This window comes from Agelaius phoeniceus, chromosome 3, assembly GCF_051311805.1.
Source record: "Agelaius phoeniceus isolate bAgePho1 chromosome 3, bAgePho1.hap1, whole genome shotgun sequence".
Classification (NCBI taxonomy): domain Eukaryota; kingdom Metazoa; phylum Chordata; class Aves; order Passeriformes; family Icteridae; genus Agelaius; species Agelaius phoeniceus.
In genome coordinates this window covers 31,022,956-31,040,024 of record NC_135267.1, presented here as the reverse complement: position 1 = coordinate 31,040,024, position 17,069 = coordinate 31,022,956, and the positions used below count along the sequence as shown (strand labels likewise).

Below are 17,069 nucleotides of genomic sequence, written 5' to 3'. Positions count from 1 at the left end.
ACATTGCTCATATATGGGCATTTGGGCCTCTCAAGAAAATTCTTAATATATGACCTAGAAGCTCATATGCCCTGAATTCTTTTTTCTTCTCAGTGGTCTCACAGACATCTGATGTCTTCATGTTTACAAAGCAGTCTGTGTACCTCATGTTTAAAAAGGCAAACAAAGCTGACAGTGACTTACTTTATATAGAGTAGAGGCTCTAAAGGTCTTTTTCAATTGATAACTTTATTCAAGCCATATTTTCTGTACTGATCTTTGGCCATTTTTTCATCAACCACTTTTTGTGTTCTTTACATCTTGGCACAGTGGTAGTGCCTCTGCTGGTGGGAACGCGGGATTTGAAAAGGGAACGGATACTGAATCATGCACATCTTGTAGTCTGATGAAAAACATGTACAGTGTCTTACAAGTTGCTCCCAGGAGAATTTTACTTAAATGTTAATAAGGCACAGTAGTAATGCATTAGCAGCATCCATGAGAATAGCTGAGGGTGAACTAGCAGTGCTGGGAATGGGCCAGGTTAGGTCCTGCCACTGTCCTGCCAAGGCAGAGGTGTCCCATGCCTGAGTGGTTGCTGCTGTGTGGCCTCCAGAGAGGCCACATTCTGCCAGCTTGTTCTCAGCTTCTGCCAAATGAACCTAATTAAAACAGGAATACACATTTTATACTGGGGCTACGCATAGCTACCTCTGTGCTTTAAGGAAAATGACAAAATTGCATATAAACAGAAAATCTGGAGGGATTGAGAAGGCAGTAATTTTTCCATTCATAGATTTATTGCTGTAGTAGGGAAGATTATAACCATGTCACCTAGACTAGTGACATCTGAGTTAGTTGAACTGGTTTTGTGTGCTCACTGAGCAGCTCTGTGGCTTTCTGATCTTGTTGACATGGAGGACAGTGTGGAATTCCTCCAAGATCACCTATGACCAGTATTTTTGACCTCAAATATAAAACTATAGAGTTACAGTAAGATACTTTTGTGTGGAGAAAGGACTTGCATACAGCATTTTAGCTTTTTAGTGTATGAACTGTTTCCTCTTGTTTCCAGTTTATGTAAATGTATATTGCAATTCACAGATATTGTTACTTTTTTAAATTAGGATACAACCATAATTTTTTCCCTAATTTCTGTCAAATGTAAAAATCCTCCAATTAAATGTTAGTAAGAAACTTTTTCTTGTTTTCTTGTCTCTATAGTATTAATTTTCCGTTATGTGGGAATAGAAGAAAAAGACCTTATTATTGTTATTTCTGTTAAGATTCCATACACATTCTTCATGACAGCACCTTAATTTTGAATATTGCAAGGTGAAGGGAAATAATTAAACTTTAATCTGTTCTGTTGGATATATGACTAAAAGCCTTGTTAGGAAAATAGCAAATGCAAATTTCTTTCAGAAAACTTGAAAACTGAAGAAAAAGGCATTTTAATATTCTTACTTTAATATTTTCAACTAATGTAAGTATCTCTTATAATTTGATTTTTGTGGAGACTTCTGGAGAAGTCTCAATTTTACTACAGCATGGTTTTATAGAAAAGAAAAAAAACAGAGGCAGCAAACATTATTTACTCCAGTGTTCACAATACTCTGAAAGTAGAAGTAAAAAAAAAGGAGACAGCCTCTGAGCAAGAGAGGCTGCAGTTTTACTTTCAGTCATATTAGATCTGTAGCTACTTTTCCCCTTTCCACTCATTTGTATGCAGCTGGACTGGAGGAAACCTCTGCAAGGAGGTCTGTATGGGCATCAGTGGTGCAGAAGAAAACATTCTCCTTTATTAAAATGTGGTCCATTGCAAAGTAGGAGCCCCGTGGAGAGCAAAGGTACAGTGATGTTATAATTAGCATAGCTATACTCAGGTAAAGTGAACATCCAGCATCAGGAAATTATATATAACTGATTGAACTCAGCATCTTGAAAATCAGGTTGTTAAATGAACTTTAGTGACTGGGAATTTGATGTTTAGCTGTAGTTCACTTTCTCCCACCACTCCTACCAGTAATGTAGATATTTTGCCTAAAAACATCTGTTCTGTTGCTTGTTCCTGAGAGAAAAAAAGATGTCCTTCAGTGATACTTGATGAGCATGTTTGGAAACCTTAGTTCTAAAATAAGGAGAAATTATTTTTCATGCCTACTGGTTCAAGCAATGCATCCCTTATAAAAAAACAAACAAAGAATAATTTCATTTGGGAAAGACCTCTAAGTTCTGATCAAGACCCATCATTAACTCAGTGCTGCCAAGTCCACTATTAACCACAAACCTCTGCACCATATCTACACATCTTTTAAATATCTTCAGGGACAGTGATTCCACCACTTCTCTGAGAAGCCTGTTAGCCTGTTTCAATGTTTGACAACCCTTTTGGTGAAGACATTTTTCCTAATATCCAAAATAAACCTTCCCTGTTGCAACTTGAGGCCATCTCCTCTCATCCTACTGCTTGTTAGTCAGAAAAGAGACTGACCCCCACCTCTCTACACCCTCCTGTCAGGCAGCTGTAGAGAGCAATGAGGTCTCCTTTGAACCTTCTGTTCTCCAGACTGAATGATCACAGCTCCTTCAGCTGCTGCCCACCAGACTTGTGCTCCTGACCCTTCACCAGCTCCACTGCCCTTCTCTGGACTCACTCCAGCCCCTCAATGTCTTTCTTCTAGTGAGGGACCCAAAACTAAACACAGTTTAGTTTTAGGATTCGAGGTGCAGCCTCACCAGTTCTGAGTACAGGGGGACAATCCCTGCCCTGCTCCTGCTGGCCACACTATTGCTGATTTGGGCCAGGATGTCACTGGCCTTCTTGGCCACCTGGGCACACTCTGGCTCATGTTCAGCTGTGGTCAACCAGCACCCCCAGCTCCTTTTCCACAGGGCAGCTTTCCAGACACTCTGGCCCCAGCCTGCAGCACTGCAGGGTGATCCAAGGGCAGGACCTGGCACTTGTTCAGGTTGAACCTCATAAAAGTGGCCTCAGGCCATCAGTCCAGCCTGTCCAGGTCCCTCTACAGAGCTTTCTTACTCTCCAGCAGATCAACATTCCCACCCACAGTGCTTGCCAGGAGAGCTTGGCTGCTGTCTGCATTGAATGAAGAAATCTGGGTCATTTTAAGCCCCTTGCTGAAGCACAATGAGTTCACTGCAGTGGTCCAAGGGGAAGTTATTCAGTTCTGCCACTTCTCAATGATGGAAGGGCTTTAGCAATCACTGTAGAGCTTTCAGCCACCTTTTCTTCGAGCTTTGGAACTAAATATTTTTAAAATAAGAAATTGAAGAATCCTATTTATTTTCTTTAGTTCTATACAGACAAATGATGATTATCTTGTGTCTAAAGCTCCAGTGCAATGCCATTTCCTTCAGGGGTGCTAGCCACAGCTCCACTGTCCTTCAGTAAGGAAATGACTTCTGTAGCTTCCTGAGGAAGCTGATTTAACTCTTAAAGTTAGTGCCAGATGGGTAAAGCAGTGTGTACACACTCAGGACACTGCACAACAAACAGGAAAATAAGCCAAGAGAAGTCACAGTGAACAATCTAAAGGAAGCTGTTGATCACAAAGAATACTTTATTAGTAAAAATGGATTAAACTTCTGAGAATACCACTTGATCATCATGCATTAACTTCCTGCAGTATGAAAGAAAATTGTTGCTTGGTCTGCATGCCTGGTCATTGTAGGCCCTCCCAGCCAGGAGGCTCTTCAGAACACCACTAAGCAGTTGCAATTTGTGCTTTATGAAAAAGCTGTCCTGAAATAAATCATCCCAGAATCACCCATTGTAGCACTGAAATCACTCTGATTTGGTGAATGCCGTCTTTCACAAATTCCCTATAGGCTGAAATGGATCAAGACATTAACGTGAGCTTGTGGCTTAAACTTAGGACATTGAGACAAGAGATATATCACCATCAGGTAAGTTTTCTCCATAACAGAATTATCAGAAGCCTTGCATTTCAGACATGCCTTTGCACATAGCAAGATACTATATACTTTATTTGGAGTACCAACTACCAACCAGACAGATACTTTTAGATATTGTTCTTAGCTTATATATAAATTTGGAAATTTACTATTCCTATTTTGGACTGAAAGTGCACTTCTCAATGTGTCTCTGCTCTGGCTGTACTCATGAATAGTTGATTAATAACAGGTTTGTATGTCTATCCATAATGCATACTTGCCTAGGCAGACCTTTTCTCTTGCTTCTATATATTTCACCAATAGATGGAGTAGAAAGAGCCATAAATTCTTTAAAGATTCATTCAGATGATAGCCTAATTGTAAAGTAATTCTGGCCTGCAAGAAGTTATGTAATATAACACAAGCTTTTACATTTGTAAATTAAATAAAAATACATGCAAGTGTCTTTACTAAACAAGGTATTTGACAAAAAGACTTCCTTTTACCTCAGCTATTCTTTGGTGTCCTAGCATTAAAGAAATTTTTTTGGAATATACTATTGTACACAGCTGTTTGGTAGGAGGAAGTGGGGGTGTCTTCAGTGAAACACATAAGTTTTGCATGCAAAAAGTACTATTTTTGTTGTGCATTAATATTCAGTTTTGTTAAGGTAGATCAAGAAGAAACAAGTTCTGTGATCAGCAGATTCTTGACAGTAATCAATTAACTGACATTGATTTCCATGATTCATATTTAGTATAAAGCCTGCACAATTAAGTGCAATGTGTACTTCTCAGAGAATAAAATGAAACCAAACATGATACAGGGATTTCTTTTTTTCTTTTCCTTTTCACTATTATATTGTCATGCTTTGTTATTCCTGAGTCTCCCTATCATGAAATGTGAAATTAGGTTTGTTCAGATTTATCTACTTGGCATTCTTGAGCTTTGTGACATAGGAACTATGAGTTTAATGAAAATGTTTAATTATTTTTATTCATTTCGTACTTCAGTAATGCAGTCTTCAATGGATAAAAGAACCAGGCTTACTGAACAGAGTTTAGACAGAGTGAATAATAAAATATGCTTTCTCTTTAGAGATTAAATGAATAACCACTGTCTAGTTTAGTAATTGTAAGTGTCTTGCTCTTGCCTGCTTCTCTCTCTATTCTGTTCATGAGTGTCTTTCTCCAAGACAGTGATTTGCAGACTTGATTCCTAAATGGTGATCCTATAATGCCACTGTAATCTGGGCAATGAAAACAGTCCTAGAAATACTATGACTCAAGCATTTAAGCTAGCTTTTGCAGTCTCTCTTCTTCCTCTCTTTTTTACTATCCTTTCATTTTTTCCTTCCCTTTATCTCCCAGAATTGAAAACCATCTGATAAATATAGGCTTGAATATTCAATTACAGCAGAAACATTGGTAGATTCTTATTTTTCCTCAAAGTCTGAAAATGAGGAGAGACTTAAAAGGAAAAAGCTGCCTCTGCCATGGGTGTTCTTCACTATCCCATGCTTAAGGGAGAGGGAGGAGGCAGCTCTCCAAACTTCCTCTACCTCAGAATCAGTTCAGTCATTATTACATAACCACATTCAAGCAGGTTCAGACCCCCCACTTGGCAAGAGCATATGGTGATGTAAGGGGATATTTAATCTGGTGTGCTTCCTTTTTGTTGGAGTGTGGCAATGGCATGTTCCAGGCATTAGAAGCTCCCAGCTGGTGCCATCTCACTACCTTGCCTCGTGTGCATGGGCACCCAGGGCTGACCAGGGAGCAAGTGCTACGTGACCCTTGCTGAAATTAGAAGAGCTGAAGGGTTGACTTGAATTATTGATGGATGCAGTTCCCATGCGGGTTATGCCAACTCTGTGACCCTCTCACCTGCCCAGATCTTGTTCTGCTGTGCCTCTTGTACCTATCACAGGACATAATGGGACAGCTGGTGCCAGGGTAGCCTCTCTGTGTGAAATTTCTCAGTCTGAGGGTAGAGCAGACCTCTTATCAGGAACTGGGGTGTCTTCTCTAAGCCTGTGGAGGTAGGCTAGCACCCTTGGGCTAGAGAAAGGTAATTTTGATTCGTGATTTTGGCAAAAGAACTTCAGTCTCTTCAGGGAAAGGTAAGTCAGAAGATTTTCAAAATGATAATGTACTTTTAACCTGAACCCCTTCTGTGATAACTTAAGATGCAATAGCACTAATAAGCCATCATTAGCAATGAAGTCCCTTCCCATTGCACCCAAGAATGTGCTCTAAGGAGTTACGCCTCTTCTCTTCTGAAAGTTGTTGGAGCTCTCCCCCTCTCCCTGTTCTCCTTGAGCAAGAGCCAAGAGTGATGTCTGCCTCCATTGTAAATAATAATAGACCTGGTGGGAATTGCCTGAACCAACAGTTGCCTTCTCTTAAAAAGAGAAATAAGTTTTTACTGAAGTTCATTTCTCCTGGCAGCTTGGGAAGAGGCCAGGTTGCTCATGCTGGTGGTTGCTCATGCTTCAATATCTTCTGCTGCTTATAGCTTGAGTTTGCTGTTGTTTTGTACATTTTGACACTCTCCCAAGTATCTTGTCAGAGATTTTATACCAGGTAGTTTATGTTTGTCCTTTTTACCCAGCGAGATATGGCTCTAAATAAAATACCTGCTCTGAAAGAAAAGAAAATTGGAAACTAGAAAACAAGTCAACCTTTCAACTGAGCAACAAACTGCAGTCATATGTTTGAGGACAGATTTTAGCCCCAGTCTTGAACCACAATTCATCTGTATTTTGACATGCTCCTGGCACAGAACAGACAAGGAACATCAAATATGGCTTCTGAAAGAGCTTTTATGCTGGAGGACTTGTGCAATCCTCCTGTCTGAGACCTGAGAATACAGACTTGCCATAGCTTCTGAGAGCTGGACTAATCATTTCACAGAACTAAAACAGAGTTACAAGATTTTTCTTATGTTATTTTTTCCCTTTAATTCAGAGCCATTGAATTACCAGTTTTCAATGATATTTTTAAAGCAGGGTCTTAAGTGTCTCCTTTTTTTTTTTTAAATATAAACTTAAGTATTGCTTTCATGGCACATTTTAACTTCAAAAAAAAAGTCTGGAATTTTAATATGCATTTTGCAGTCAGAGTGAAATATGAATAGAATTGAAGACTTAAAGATATAAAATATTGTAATTCTGTTGATTATGGACCCAGAATATCTGTTGCAATTGCCTTGCTTGATCTTTTATATAATGTAGTTAATGTGATTTCCTTTAAATAATACTTGTTTGAAATTGACCCAATCTTTTAGGTAGAAAAAAATCTAATTATGATTTTAAAAATAGAGCCATTTTTATAAGAACTACCCCTTCTCACAGTGTTCCTGATGAACATCTGAATGACATATTTAACAGCAGTTTACTTTAGTGCCATTTCAAACCCCCAGTAAAACATTTTAGTAATCTTACTATAAGAGCATAAAGAATACTTAGTGTCTTTAAGGGACATTATATTAGTTAAGATTAAATTATTCCTTTTTTCTTAATGTAGTAGTTCTGTAATTTTCAGTCAGATAGTTGTTTTTTGTCTTTATATCTTTTTGTGTACTTGGATTTCCTGTCTATGGCTTTGTTTGGAGTAAAAATCTTCTAAGAAAAACAGAGCAAGACACAAATCACTTAGAGAGTTCCTGAAAATAATGACAAATTTTATACTAAAAATTTTGAAATAAATAAATGTACCATATATTATGCAATTGTAGACAGAAGACAGACTGCTGGATTATTGGTTGTTGGAATTATTTGTTCATTTTTATTTTCTCCATATGTTAGAGAATTGATACTCTGTCCAGGATTTCAGTGAAGCAACACAATTAAAAGTTCAATGTTTTCCAAATAAAATAGTTTTTAATTGTTTTTTCTCAGGAAGGACTTCTTACAGCTCCACAATAATAAGCATTGTTATGTGCTTCAACTAACCACCCACTCACTTTCTCTCTTTAAAGGATCATCTATCCCAATTACCATTGAGACTTTTCAGTCTCTCATTAAATTTGGAGCAGTAGGCAATTTAATCAGGTGGTGATCAGTGTGATATTACAGAACATGACCTTTATAAAGTGTATCTAACAAATTTGGATATTCTGTGTTACCAAACATACTTAGTGTTTAGTTAGTTTACAGTTCTCTTTGGGAGAAAAAGAAGTGACTCATAGACAGCACTGGTAAGCAAAAAAAAAAAAAAAAGGTTTTATGTATGTTATTCGTCTTTAATTTGGAGTGTTTTCTCTTGCATGTCAAGCAAATACGAATTTCCACCCCCCATTTGGACAAGTTTGAATCAACCCTGGAGCTGACTGAGGATGTGGGACATTGGTACAGCATCATTCTTCAGATGAATGCCACATTCTGCCTTTTTTTCCCCTAGTCAGAGTGTCACCTCCCATTGCTTGCAGAGAAGGAACCCTCTGCAGATGGAGCTTTACGTGGTGAGCTGTGACTCAGAGCCGCCGTGGGCTGCGAGCGGAGCCGGGGCGGTGGAGCTGCGGAAGCGGAGGGGGTGCTGCAGCCTCTCCCGCCCTTCTGGGGGCTCCAGGGCTCTGTGCACTGCCAGGGATGCAGCAGCTTCCAGAGGGGCCTTTTCTGGAAATCCCTGCAGACTTAGGGGACTGCTCTGCCAAAAAGTGTGCTTCAGCTAGGGCCAATATGTAGAGTAGGAAATCTGTCAGGCCAAAAGAAGTTTCATGCTGGTGTAGAAGGGTTTGGCATGGCAGTATTGAAGCACACTAAGCCATTCAGTTTGATTGCTGCCTGTGCTCACCAGGAGTTAGGAAATCAGAGCTACCCCAATACCAATGAGACACTGAAAATTTTGTTTGAGTTTATTAAATTTACTTGTGCAGCACAACACGAGCTCTAAAGCAACTATCTTTCCCTAATATTCAGATCACAAATCTGGTTGATTTTTTTTCCCTGCTCATAAGACTGCAAACACCAATAGTCCTTAAAATTTCTGTAATTTGAAGCCTTAGATTCAAAACCCTGGATGAGGAGCTCAGCCATGGGTCTTTTTATGGATAATCCCAATTAGCTAAAACTGTCCACCCATGTGCCATTTGGAAGCTCTAAATCTAGATTTTTCATCACACAGGGTGAATTGCAAGTTAGATAGGTAGGATCTGACTTCTGAGAGGGTGAATATTTTGTTTCTTCTCCTCTAGTACCAAAATAATCAAATGGATGCCCTGCAATATAACATCCAGTGTATTTTTGCATCTCTGCTTTAGATATTAACACGCTCTGAGTATCCAAGTATCTTTTTCATACTATCTTACATTATGTAGTGCAACATTATTTAGTGCTGCCAGCCAGAGAGGAAGAGATGACATCCTCTTCTCTGCATGCAGATCTCTGAATTCCACTAACATAATCCTCATATGTTTCTTCAGCTAGGCCCATCTCATATATCCATATCCGAAGTACAAAAAAGTATTTTTGTCAAGGAGTCAGGACTACAAGTACATTTGTGAGGGGTAATTTAAAGGTGGTATTACTATTGCAGTTGAGTCCTGAATCAATTCCTTCTAGGAAAAGAAGGCCAGTTTAATGAGATCAGAATTAACAAAGGTTCACCAGTTTCTTCCCTCTATGGAGTAAAGGAATTAACAAAAAAACACTATGCCAAAATTTAGCATCCTGATTCTACCTTTCATATTTCCCAAGTACATATCCAGGAAGAAAATTCATCAGTTGTCTCTAAGCAACGTGTTAGGCAGCGTTGCAATTTTTCATGTGACTCTAAAATAAATAATTTATCTCACGTAAAAAGTGAGGGCTCCTATGTTGAATGGTGGATTAGTTTGTAAAAGGCAGAAGATTTATATCTGATTATTTTGACTCCTTACTATGAGTCTTGTCTGGGAATGCTGCTCATCAAAAACTCACATTGAAATGGGAAGAGAAAGGTAAGATTAAGAAACAGAATGCTTTTAATATCTTACAGCACATAAAGTTACCTATAAGTCTTTTAAAAAGATATTGCATTCAGTAGAGCAATGTTTTAAGGGATGTACCTTTATCCTTATTCAGATATGTCAATTACTGACTGATTAACACAAGATGAATTGAAGAAAGGTCTGGAGGGGATTTTACAGATGTCCTAGTCATGAGAAACTTTACAAAAAGCTTGTGAAGCTGCCCACAGATTTGAAGCTGTGAGAAATCTGAAATGCCATGGATGACTACGAAGCTACTTAAAATTTCTGAGGTTAATGGGCTGCATGGTAGGGATTATGAGCATCACTTAACTGCTCTGCTTTTACAGAACAGACTTTTCCGCTTCTAATAACATTAATTATGAAGCATATCTATTCTGAGATGACATAATGGATGCCATTGTTCCATTTATGAAAACATTTGATGTTTACTAGTGTTGGTGAAGGGCAGCATATTGCATAGTCCTGCTATACCTAATTTTCTGTTGTACATAATACAACACTATTTCAGATACACTTTATTTGAATGCCAGTAGAACACCACTGTTTTCTTCTTCACATTACATACAGTAAAAAGCTATTCTCACTTTTTTTTATAATCAGGAAATCAAAGTACACCTCATCTCATGCCTTCATTATTATAGAAAATGAGTGACGGCCTTCTTCAGCCTAGTGAGTATTCTTTCCAAAGAAAATCAGTCTGATTTTCAACATCTGAAAGTTCCACATTATTACTTTTTCTCCAACAGGTCTCCTGGCTTTTATCCCCTGCAGAACTAATTTGGACTAAACAAAGACATAAGCAAACTTATCAAGTGTCTGAGATGAACATAAGAGCTGGTAGATGGCAACAGCTACAGAGAATAGAGCTCCATTTTCAAAACAGTCATAAACACTTACATCTTCCCATCCTTTTTCCTCTGAGAAATGTAGATGGGAGCCTTTCAGTTTGGTCCTGGATGTGCAAATACAGCTATATTATTAAAGACCACTGAAAATTAGTATTTTTCAGTTTTGGTATTTTGTTCTTGTTACCATAAGCAAATGAAACCAGCAGACAAAGGCCTCTTTCACTGGCAAAAAGTTCTCACATATCAAAAAGCTCTTTCAACAGAATGATAAAATTACATCTAATATTTGTTGCCCCCATTCAGAGAGTTATTAGTCTAAGATTTGAATAATTCCTAGAATTTTACTGGTGTCCCCTCACCCCTGTATTATTGATGCAGATTTTCTGGGATGTTCCCAACTTCCACCCCATTCTGAATTACTGGAAATGTTTGGAATTGAGAAGGTTTTTTCAGTTACTATAAGGAGAGCAAAATTTAGAATACAGTAGAGACTGAATACACCTCACTACTTTAGGAACTGAAGATCCCTTTTTCTCAGATGTGTAAATCTTAACAGATCCTATCAGGTTCAAAGCTTAAGTAAAGTACATATTCTAGAAGTTTTGTCATTTGAGCTGCATTTAGCCATTTCTGAAATCTTGTGAATAAAACATTCCCTGCCTCTGCCTTACAAGCAAGGAAGCATTGATTTGGAGACAAGTGCTTCGAGATGTGCTCTACTGTTCATCACTCTGAGGTACTAAATTGCAGAAAGCCCTATAATGTTTTGCTCCCTCATGCCCATCCCTAACAAACTGTTTTATAGAAGGTTTAAATTATTAATATTGCAACAATAAAGCTCACAGCTACTACTCAGCTCCTTAGTTGGCTGCTGGATAAAATTCTCTTCCCACAGTGGTGGGCACACTAGTAATACATTAGCAGATTGGGTTAAAGACAAACCTCCCAAAAATGGTGGATATGGAAGAAGTGAAAATAAAAGCTCAGAAAAAAACTTGGAAATTGTTGGTATTAAGTGTGTCTAAAGCACTACAATTGAGGAAGGACCTTAAGGATGCTCCTTGTGGTGTCAGTGAATGTTTAGTTTTGGTTTCCTTTGAATGATCTCTCTGCAAATGAAAAAAACCAAAATGCAAACTTTGTTCCCTGAACTGAGAAGTATCTTTGAGCCTTTTACACACACACCTTTTGAAAATGTCTTTTCAATCCACAGTTCTATTTTGGCATGGACGCAGTCTTCTGTGACACATCTTTAAAGTTGTTTTGAGTTAGGGATACATATATATTTAGCTTAGTACTGGCTGAAGATTATCCTGTTTCTGGTGGTCTATGCAAGATGTATCCAGTCCATGAAAAATACCTTTCTATTAGAGAGAAATCTATCCAGTTTTATTATTTTGAGAAAGAGATTGTTTTCTGAATCCAATAGGGCTTTTCTTGCCACCTCATTGAAGGGTGACCCCATTAACCTTCATGATTTGGGAAGTATGAACAAAGGCTACTGCTGCAGTGAGTGCTCTTTCAATAAAAAAATGCTAAGAGTCTGCAAAGTGCAGGGTTACTATCCTTTCCATTTTTATTGTAAGTAGATGTGCTCTTTAATGGGGCTCTGTAGGAAAAAAAATCCCTTTTCAAATGCCATTAGTCCAAAGCAACTGTGATGTCCAGCCCCCAGCTAGACTGAGCACCACCCTGCCTGCCCTGGGGTCTGTGGCTGGTGTGCCCAGCTCTGTGGAGTGGAATGGAATGGAATGGAATGGAATGGAATGGAATGGAATGGAATGGAATGGAACGGAACAGAAGAATAAATTATTTTAATTGGAAGGGACCTCCAATGATCACCTAGTCCAACTGTGTGACTAGCTCAGGGTTGACCAAAAATTAAAGAAGTTATTAAGTGTAGTCTTGTTACTAAGGACCTGTGTACATACATGCCCATAAGCTGTATATTTTCCTCCTTGAAGCCAAACAGATTGTGACTGCAATTCTTCTTGGAGGCATTCAAGAGAAATTACAGATATGGAGGAATAGCAAAGCATTTATTTTAACCCTGTGCTGTAAAGTGTGTAGCCATTAGGATGGTCATATATAGCCTTCCTCTTCCCTCCCTGTTGGCTGTATTGCACATGTTGTCACTGCAGCTCACGTTCAGAGACTGTGTTGTGTACCTAATGCTTCACAGTCACTCTGAAATCATCACTAAGGGTTGAACCCAGAACACTTTTGTGAGTTTGTGTCAATGAATTCAAAAAGGTTACGCTAGGCCCAGGTGTTTTTGGCATTCAGATTGATGTTACGGGAAAATCCCATCAAACAAGGTAATTCTGGTGTCCTGAGCTAAGCAGAAGAAACTATTAATGTTCCATGTGAGGATCCAGAAATGAGCTCTGTGTTAAGAAATGTAGAAGCACACCTATTCATGTAGTAGTTTTTGAATGCTAGGAAGTTATATGGTAGGAAATAGATTAAATTCTTACTGTTATCAGCACACTAGTATAATACAATATGACAATAATTTACCTCATTTCATGGGTTTTTAAAATTTCTATCTTAAAAGCCAAGTGATGTGAGACTTCTTTTCTGTGCTACCTTCTGTTGCATCCTTAGTCTGAGAAATTGTAGGACTCTGGGTCAGAAGACAGTCACTGAGATCTTTCTAGTACCTAGAAAGTCTGTAATTTTGTTCTGTATTTATCTCCCAAAGTGGCCCAGGAGGCAAGAACAGGGTCTCCCAGTTGCCAGCAGGTTCCCTGGCATCTCTTTTCATTCAAGATGCTCTAGGATTTGAACTGGGATTAGCTCAGTTGGTCAGACCCAGGTGCTAAAAGCACCAAGGCTGTGGGTTCAATCCCTGCGTGGGCCATTCACTTAAGAGCTGCACTTGATGATCCTTGTGGGTCCCTTCTGAATCAGAATATTCCCTGATTCTGAACTAATAATGCTCTTCTGGAGCAGGAGCTGTCAGAGCTGTCCTTACCCAGGCTTTCCAGCAAGGTCTGTATGTGAAAGGATTTGACTCTAGATCTTGGAAATATAGTATAGCCTCTCCAAGCACCCATCTGCCCTCCTATGAAATAGCAACAAAAAAGCATATATTCACAATGATATTTCAGGGGTTAAGTAATTAATGTGTTGAGTAGCTTAATGCAGAAGCACTTTGTATGATTAAGTACTTACATACTTAATTAGTTTGAGAATTTGATAATGTTCTTTGTGGCCTCCTGCTGTGGTTCATTTAGAACTTCAGCTTGGTCTTCCCATGGGACTATAAAGGATGTTGTGCCCAGAACACAACTACAGCCCTGGTTTCAGTCCCACCAAAAGCAACAGGACATATTAGCTATTGGGGATTTTCAGTTTCTTTGCAAAAATCTTGGAACCCAGAGGAAATACTAATGCTATTGGACAGGACTGTGCTCATGACTGTTCATAATTCAAAAGCAACTACTTCTTTTCCTAGCACTCCTCTTGATCACTGGGGCTAAAAGCCTATGCCAAAGAGACACAGACAGACTCAGGCCCAATTCCTGAATCTAACTGCAGAAATAAAATGTGGTTGTGCAAGTTTGTACACCTGCACAGCCATGGCTTAGTTTTCCAAGCAGCTCTTCTTGCTGAAGATATTGCAGATATGGCACTAAAAAATGCAGTGCTGACTGCAAAATAGCTGGTAATCACAAGAGAAAAAAGGGACCACTGTCCTTGTACATCTCAGGCATAAAGAGAACTCTTTGGTGAACATTGCTGCACTTCAGCAAAGGAAAGATGGAGTTGTAGTCCCTTGTGTGATAGGCTCAAATAATGCTCGTTAATGCCAAACTCAGATTTTGGACACAGCGCCTTCAATGAGAGGGGCAAATATACATTTTGATGTGAAGAGCAGACAGTGATGAGTAACATTTAATGACAAAATACTGCCTGCCCTGGTTTTTTTCTACAACTTAAAGAGAAGAAGGAAGAGAGAGTATTTCTGGATACAATGTAGATGTATCTCTTCCAAACTGAAAAACTTGTGAAAACTGGTAATGCTTCCCACCTTGAGGCCACCACACTTGCAAAAGATTCAAGTATTTTAGCCACAGCAATTGTTCTTTAATGTCTGAGAATCCTGACTGTAGGTGGGCAGTCACCTCTGAGCTTCAGACTTAGCCTATTCATCTATGGGGACACTGAAACTCACTCTGCTTTTAACTTTTGTGCACTTTCTATCAGTCCACTTGCCCTCATCTTCCTTCAGCTGTTAGCTCTCTTCCTCGTGGCTAGCATAATGGAGCCTGATTTCAGATTGTGGCTTCTAGATGCTATGGAAACAGAAATAAATATTTTTACTTTTGGTTTTTGTTTTTTTTTTTTTTTTTGTCTTTCTTATTATATAAGTGCATTAGTAACAATGCATGGCACAGGGAATGCAGTAATCGAATGTGCTGTGCAGAGCTTACTCTTTGTTGCTTAGCAATTAAATGTATGCACGTAGCAGCAGCACTGACAAAGATGCTAATAAAAAGTGACAAGTTATATCTCCAGAAAAAATTACAGGATTAAGAAAAAAATATCTGTCAAGATACTGGAGCAACAGCGAATGGTACATATGGATAGATCGTGTCCCTCCTGAAGGCAAGATCTTCAGGTACTGACCACTAGAGGGGCTGAGATGATGGAAATAGAAGGTATCCACATTTATAGCATGGGCTACAGACACACAGTTGTGCAAACATCATGGTAAGGCTTTCTGTTGTTGTTGTTGTTGTTCCTCTATAATTTGTATTTATTTATATCCATAAAGTGTCTAGAAACATGTCCTGTTTCCTTTGTTTCATTTTTCTCCTCGTTATTCAGGTTTGCAGATTTTTCACAGCCTTTCTGTCTATTGAATTTCTGACTTTGCTAGCAGATCCTTGTGTCACAGTATATGGTTTTATTTATATAACATGATGCAATCTTTTGTGTTAATGTGAATAGAATTCTCTTTAAGACTGGTTCTTTAAGAATACTAAACTGCTTCTCTTTTTTTATTTACTTACTTATTTTTTATTTGGAGCAAACATGAAACAGAGGAACTGCACTGTAGGCTGCAATTCTCAAAAAAGCCCAGCATTTAAAGACTTCTTTCTCTGTGGGATTTGTATGTTTAACCTTTCGGTCCTTCTCTCTCATTTTTAATCTTCCAAAATCTGTGTCACTTGTGTTGTGCTCAGGTAGTGCATTGCTTCTTGAGCTGGTTAATACTGATTATACACTTGCTCTGCTGTGGATAAACACAGTCATCAAAGGGTTTTTTAGTGCTTTTTCCAAACTGGCTTGACATGTTGTTGCATGAAATTATTTTTACTACATTTAAAGAATCATTTACAGGTTCAAAGTAAGTACTCTTAACACATTTATTAGTATCTGTGGTATTTAGTAAATATTTCTAGTTATGTGGAGGATTGAAATAGTTTTTCTTCTAATAATTCTTTCTGCATTTTAGAGCTTTTCCTCATTAGATTTCTGCTCACCAAAGTGCTGATTCTGCACTTGACAGTCTGCCTGCATAGTGAATTGCAGGATCTGGGCCCAATTTTGATCTATTTATATTATAGTCCATTTCATTTTAGCTGAATGAAAGTACTAATTTGGCTGTACTTGCTTTCAGCATTATCTCAAGTTGTGCCAAATCATCAGACAGTCCATTTGGAGTTTGGCGGGCTTTGCTGAAGCTCCTGAATTTTTGGTCAAGTGCTATTGAAAAAATGTGATTTATAAAAAAAGTAGCCTAACTCTTGGCTTGGTTCAGCAATTCTGGGTCTTTATCTCCAGCTTTAGCAAATAAGATGGACCCTGAATCAGTGCAGATCATGCTGTATTCTGTGTTAACAAAATGAATCGGGCTTCTTTTAATTAATGTACTATACCCACTAAGAAATAAAAATGAAAACATGCAGTAAAAATAATAGTTAAAAATTGGAACATTCCTTGACTTCCCCCCCCCACCTTCATTATGACTGTATTCATAGAACAGTTATTGAGATAACACTCTACACAGAGCAATCCTGTTATATGATGCAAACAGCAGAAGGCTATTCAATGAGGTTTTTTTTTGAGCTAGTCCACCTTATGATCACTTCACTTGTTCTGTATTTTTCCAAAAAGGAGTCTTTTAGCATTAGTTAAGCAGGCAGAAATTATCTTGTACAGATGCAACTATATTGCATCCCCAATCAGTGAAGGTAAGGAAATAAGCATGTAAGATAGAAAAAAACCAAGAAGAGCAGCAGATCATTGTGGTGAAATATTTTATGTGCATTTGGTTGTGATCTTTTTAACAAGATGTTTTATATCTAGTTCAGGACACTCAATCAAACATCCAGAAAA

The 17,069-nt window shown here is 38.4% G+C and overlaps 1 protein-coding gene and 1 long non-coding RNA gene across 22 annotated transcripts in view; both read left to right on the top strand.

Annotated features, from left to right (window-relative positions):
* The window catches only part of DLGAP2 (DLG associated protein 2), a 458,493-nt gene that overhangs the window by 106,021 nt on the left and 335,403 nt on the right, over window positions 1–17,069 (top strand). For 6 of the 21 annotated variants that reach the window (XM_077175008.1, XM_077175005.1, XM_077175004.1 and 3 more), the window contains exon 1: window positions 15,112–15,437. The exons of 8 other annotated variants lie outside the window; for them this stretch is intronic. Coding sequence is in view for 7 of the 13 variants with exons in the window: in XM_077174988.1 (XP_077031103.1) it covers window positions 15,435–15,437 (3 nt within the window). In the remaining 6 variants the exon portion in view is untranslated. Of the gene's footprint in view, window positions 1–15,109; window positions 15,438–17,069 lie in introns of those variants that run through there. 7 more of the 21 variants (XM_077174988.1, XM_077174987.1, XM_077174989.1 and 4 more) reach the window with 2 other exon arrangements.
* On the top strand, window positions 9,708–10,922 carry LOC143693694 (uncharacterized). The gene is made up of 3 exons (XR_013181631.1): window positions 9,708–9,837; window positions 10,471–10,539; window positions 10,617–10,922. It is a non-coding gene; the product is annotated as an uncharacterized LOC143693694 (long non-coding RNA).